Source organism: Bison bison, unplaced genomic scaffold (assembly GCF_000754665.1).
Source record: "Bison bison bison isolate TAMUID 2011002044 unplaced genomic scaffold, Bison_UMD1.0 scf7180017864524, whole genome shotgun sequence".
NCBI classification, from domain to species: domain Eukaryota; kingdom Metazoa; phylum Chordata; class Mammalia; order Artiodactyla; family Bovidae; genus Bison; species Bison bison.
Genome location: NW_011495075.1, coordinates 1,419,949 through 1,425,821, shown reverse-complemented (window position 1 = coordinate 1,425,821; position 5,873 = coordinate 1,419,949). Strand labels below are relative to the sequence as shown.

General features: G+C 63.5%; 1 protein-coding gene across 1 annotated transcript in view; it reads right to left on the bottom strand.

Annotated features, from left to right (window-relative positions):
- Positions 1 to 1,005: 1,005 nt before the first annotated feature.
- TMEM9 (transmembrane protein 9) overlaps positions 1,006 to 5,873 on the bottom strand; it is a 16,451-nt gene continuing 11,583 nt past the window's right edge. The window contains exons 6-10 of the mRNA XM_010831128.1: positions 4,605 to 4,634; positions 4,323 to 4,435; positions 2,122 to 2,221; positions 1,571 to 1,711; positions 1,006 to 1,095 (exon numbers count right to left, since the gene is read on the bottom strand). Of these exons, the coding sequence (XP_010829430.1) occupies positions 1,006 to 1,095; positions 1,571 to 1,711; positions 2,122 to 2,221; positions 4,323 to 4,435; positions 4,605 to 4,634 (474 nt within the window). The remainder of the gene's footprint in view (positions 1,096 to 1,570; positions 1,712 to 2,121; positions 2,222 to 4,322; positions 4,436 to 4,604; positions 4,635 to 5,873) is intronic.

Here is a 5,873-nt window from a genome sequence, read left to right as displayed (position 1 = left end):
TTAAACGGCGACACACCCAGAAGGGGAGGGCGGGGGGCGGGCTGGGGGCGCCTCTGATCTGGGATGGGCCCCGGGTTGGGGGAGAGGGGGCCGCCCCGCCTCCAATGATTGGCTCCTGCATCCCAGGGACACACACACGGCCCCAGCCCGAGCCTAGGGCTGTGGGGACGCTGTCCTCCAGGGCTGCCCGCCCAGGGCTGAGGGAGGGACAATGCAGCCGGCCCGTGGCTGGAGAGCCTCTCAACCGGGCACCTGTGCAGCAGGAGGCCATGGACTGGGGCTCAGGGAGCGCCTGGCTGGGGACCCGGGAGGACGCAGGGCCTCCTGCGGGGAAGTCCTCGTGCTTAGGGGAAGACAGCCCTGTCTCCAGGGGGACTGCAGCGAGACCAGTTTGGGTGGGTGGTCACTGGGCATCCCCGGGGCTGACCGGGAGCTAGGACAGTGGCCCCTCCAGGGATGCAGCTCCAGGACTGGGGACCACCTAGCACCCTGCCAGGACTCCCGGGCACCAAGCTGGCGGGGTTCTTGGAGGCCGCCCAGGCTGTCCTCCTCGGTGGTCAGTGGAGGAAGCTGGCACCCAGAGTGGACAGACGTGGCCTAGGCCAGGCTGCTGTGGCTTTGGGTCTGAGAGCCCAGCCCTGACATGGAGCCCACTGCCCTGGGGGGAGCCCCGTGTTCCGGCCCCTCCTTGCCACTCACCCCAGGCTGAGCCCCAAGCTGCTTCCTTGCGGACAGGCTTGCAGCACCCCTGAAGCCGCAGTGGGGAGACACATCTCACATTTGATGTAGACACAAATCACACCCACCAGGCACTTACACACCCACCCGTGACACGAGTTCCTCTTCCCGTCCTTCCAGCTGAGGAAACAGACACAGATCTTCCCAGGCCACGCAGCTGGGAGGGTCATCGCTGGGCCCAGACCCAGGCAGTCTGGCCCAGTGCCACCAGGCCTGGCCACTACACGACAAATCCTCTCCCGACTGGGGAAGCCCGGGCTTTCCGCGTCAGGGTCCGTGCGGAGACTGGTCTGAGCCCCGCTGCCGCGTCCAGCCAACAGAGCTGGACGAGACGTCCTCCCGGTACTCTGTCACCCACTAGGCCAACGGGGAGACGGCAGTCGAGAGGTGTCAGAGCCGACGACGGCCCGGAAGCCAACTGGTGCGAGGGTCCCGAGCCAGCGGGGCTGCACGTTGCTCCTTCTGGAATTCTGAGCACCTGGTACTCCCCTTACACGTGCCCACCTGCCCCCTTTCACACACCCTTCACATTGACATTCACAAAGTCATGCAGTTTGTGCTGACGACGTTTTGACCTAATTTATTAACATGACCATATAACCGTTAGACTCCCAGGCATGACCTGGAGTTGCCTCGCACGAGCGGCGACACTCGGGGAACCAGGGGCTGGCTCCGGGTCCTCCCGTCTGTCTGGAGGGTGCGTCTGCGCCGGTCACACACAAGGGGCGGCGGGCCGGGCCAGGGTCCTGACGCCTGGGGGAGCCTCACCCACGGTGCCACCCGGATGCAGGAGTCCCTCGGGTCAGCCCGCCTGCAGCCACTCGCTCCACACCCAGGGGAGGGCTGCAGCGTCCCCGCCCCCGGGAAGTTCAGAGCTCCCACAGGTGGGCCAGCAACGGGCCAGGGTGTCTGGAGCCCTAGGCCCCGATCTCTTGGCGAGGACGGCCCTCTGGCAGGCACAGGCCGTGCCTGGCTGGGTGGGGGGGCATGCTGTCTTAGGGACGCCATGAGTGCAGGGTGGTTCCAGGTGTTTTACACACACAGTATTCCTTACACAGCCATGTAGAGAGGCAGAGCTGGGGCCTGCACCCACTTCTAACGCCCTGCCCACGTTTCTAGATGGAGGGCCTGGCCTTCTGGGGGTTTTCATCCTTGCCCCTCATCTGATGAGGCTGCAGGCTGCGGGATACTATGGAGGAGACAGGCTCAGACGTGAGGGACTGGAAGGGCTGAGCGGGGTCAGGAAGCCAGGTCCATCCTGCTTCCAGGCCGGCTCCGCCCACCCACCCTGCCAGCTCTCTGGCCCTCGGGAGTTGCCTGGCACCGGAGAAAAGGCCCTCAGGGATGGGCAGAGAAGCCAGATCCCGGCATCCCTCTCTGCACGCTCTCCAGCTCCCCAGACAGGGCAGTGGCCCTCAGGAGCCTGGGGAAGGAGCCAGCTCCTACCAGCACCGCCTGCTGGGGCACAGGGCCATCTGGGCACCTACAGCGGCACCCCCACCATGAGCCCATGTCTGGGGGCCATCAACACCCCTCCCAGGGTCTCGGGGGCCCCACCAGCAACTCCCACCAATCCACCTGGGGTTAAAGGCCAGAGAGGCAGGCAGACAAGGGCCTCAGTGAAGAATTCAGGCCCCAGGAAGGCTCCCTGAAGGCCTATCGGGGAACTGGGATCCCACGGGCTGCGAAGTGTAGCGGGTTTCCGGCCTTAGCATCTCAGCCAGTGGGAGCGCCACCCGCCCAGATGAAGGGACTGAAGAGCCTCCCGTTTCTGGGAGAGGATGAGTTTACTTTCCGGACGTGCCGACTTTGACAGTCTCTGTGCTCCCCGAAGGGAGGGTCCAGCTGAAAGCCAGGCAGATGGTCTGAACCTGGGGGTCTAGTCTGGGCTAGAGATGGGCATTCTAGAATTCAGACCACAAAAGCACAGGTGAGAACAGTGTCAGGGAGAGAACTCAGACGTTAAACTGTAGATGGAGCTGAGCAGCCTGAGCAGGACCACCCGGAAAACTGCAGTATTGGCGAGAAAGACCCCTCACAGAGTAGTAGGGGGCCGGAGCGCTGAGCCAGGGACGTGCCCAGGGTCCTGCAGGGATGGTCACCAGCGCACCGGCCTGCGGAGGGCTCGGGTTGCGAGTGAGTGGGGATGGGGAGGGGACCCCCTGCAGTCAGAGGTGTGCATGGAGCCCGCGGATGGGTCTTTCAGGCAGGAGACGTGTGCGTGTTGATAGTCTGGAAGGGACGGGAAGCAGGACTAGTGTGGAGGTGATGGAAGTCCCAGGGAGAGGGGACAGCTGGGCTGGCTTTGAACAGGAGGGACATGCCACTTTCAGGATCAAAGCAAAGGAGTCAAGAAGCAGGAAGGAGACTTTGCAGGTGGGGGTAGCAGTCGGGGAGGACTTGCCGGGCGGGAGAGGGGGCAAGAAGCAGGAAGGTGGCCCAGGATTAACGCCAAGGGCTAAGAGCATCCTGGAGGGCTGGGAGACACGGTGCGGACCGTGAACCCAGGGCCCTGCTCAGTCCTGTGAGAAGCACTGTGCTGCCCGGGGCCACAGGCCAGGCTGAACACCCACAGTGGGGGCTTCAGGGTAAGAATGGACACAAGGAAGCAAGAGAACCAAGGTGCTGGGGCTGACCTGGGTGAGGAGCGGAGGTAGGGGCCCCGGAGCGGGCTGGGCCCACCCCCTCCCCCCGCCCCCTCCTGTATGGGATGACTGACCAGTAGTACTGGCTAAGAATCTGCCTTAGAAGGGACAGGCCACGCTCTCCAGTGTTCAAGGGCTTCCCTGGTGGCTCAGAAGGTTAAGAATCCACCTGCAATGCAGGAGACCTGGGTTTGGTCCCTAGGTCGGGAAGATCCCCTGGATAAGGGCATGGCAACTCACTCCAGTATTCTGGCTTGGAGAATCTCATGGACAGAGGGGCCTGGCTGACTACAGTCCATGGGGTCACAAAGAGTCGGACACGACTGAGCGACTGAGCGCTCGCGCGTGTGCGCACACGCACGCGCACGCGCGCGCACACACACACACACACACACACACACACACACACACACACACATATGAGGCTCGGTCCCCAGGGCCAAACCCAACCCGTCTGTCTGTCCCAAGTGGCAACAACTGCCGGTCTGATGGGACACAAACAGGATTTCTGCACACAACCCCAGAACTCATCTCAGACGAACTGAAGAGTTCCATCTGGCGTCTGCAAGCTGGCTGCGGGGACCCTGCTCTGGGGTCACGCACAGGCCACCAAGGCACATCGGGGAGGGCGTCTGACAGCAGTTTGCGTGTTTAGTCCAAGTTCGTGGAGGGGCTGGGCTGCTGGCCGAATCCCCAGGGGAAGTGAAGAGGCACTCCTAAACATTTACGTATTTTTTCACGTATCGGGCTTCCTGACAGTCAACAGCAGCTGCCTGCCACAGACCAAACCTTTAAGACCATCAAAGGCAGGTCAGAGCACTTGCAGGACTCCACTGAGACTCAGGGACACAGGGGACCCAGGCCCCCCCACGGTGGGTTACAGGGTATCTGGGAATCTGAGACGCCAGTTTCTGGACAGGTTATTCTTGATAAGCTGACCCATCCGTCTGCCAACCTGCGGAGAGTGTCCCTGTCGTCGAAGAATTCTCAGGCTCACTGAGGCCCGCAAAGCAGCACATGACCTGGCCGGCGCCAAGCGTGTGCCAGGCCAACTGAGGACAAGGCCTTCCGCCGGCCACCTGCGGGCGCGTGCCTCCCGCTCACCCACCATGAGCCTCCTGCTGGCCCAGGATCCTGGTCAAACCCGCCCCTCTGAACATCCCTCACTGGCTTCCAGTGCCAGCCTCATCGACACGTCACCCCACCCCCACCCCCCGGTACCTGCACTTCGCTCTGAACTTGGGCAAATCGCTGCCAACGGGAACGCCCACCTCACCAAGACCCCAGCTCAGGGCTCCACACCAGACTCAACACACCGACCCAGGCAGACCCCACGGGGGAATTCAAACAGATCCCATGGGCCTCCAGGTCCTGTTTCTGCCGGACACGCCCCTCACGGCACGTCCCAGACCCGCGGTGGTGCCTCAGCCCTGGGGGCGCTGGCAGCCTCTCCTGGAGTGCAGCCTCCCCTGCAGGCCCCGCTCCCGAGCACCAGCTGGTTTTCACTTGGGGACACGTGGTGGACAGAGGAGCCTGGGGCGCTGCAGCCCACGGGGTCACAGTGACTTAGCGACTGAACGATGAACAGTGGCTTCTCGGTGAGCACTGAGAACGGCATCTGTAAGGTGCTGACGTCAGAGGCTGTTCACTCAGGAGACTCAGGAACGAAACGCAAACTCGGGAGAGTGCCCGGGCCAGCCCACCCCTGCTCCTTGAGGGGACAGAGCCTAAGAGGAGCGGCCACCCCTGCTTCGGGCCCCTCCTGGGTCTGCCTGTAAAACACTGAGCTCTCAGAATCTCTTGAAATCCAAAGTGAGAAAAAAAAGACAATTTAATGATAGTGAGTAACCGAAGGACAGCATCTCCATGCACAGGGACGCTGAAACTCAGGGACAAGTGGCGATCTGAGGACCGGGGCCCAAGGGCTAGGGGCTACCGCGTGGCCTCGGGGTCCTGTGGTCCCACCAGTGGCTCAGCAACTGCAGCCTGCGGGGCAGGGACGGGGTTGGTGGGGGGCAGCCTGGTTTCCTGAGGTGGGAGCGGGGGCCCGGGCAGAGTGAGCAGCCCTGCACTCTGCCCACCCTCGTCAACGCAAGAAGAGTACGGGGGGAGAAGCCGGAACACAACCAGGGACCCTGAGGACCTGTGGGCTGAGCGCCCAGCCCTCCCGGCAGGGCCGTCCCGAGGGCTGGGGGACCCGGTCGGGAGGCAGCTGCCGACGACCCAGCCCCCAGGGTCTGGAGCCGGGAGGGTGGTGCGTGGGCTGGGGTGGGGGGGCCCTGGCTGGCTGTGGTCCCCTCCCTTCCACCCTGAGACCACCGGAGCGGGGAGGCAGCGCCCTTCCTGGATCGCCCAGCTGAGCATGACATTTCAAAAGGTGGAGAGAATGAAAGCTGCCCGGGGCTTTAAAGGGGGAGACGCGGAGGGCGGCACGGAGCTGGGAGAGCGGCCGGGGCCGCGCCTAGCTGAGCATCTTGTGTCGGGCGGAGA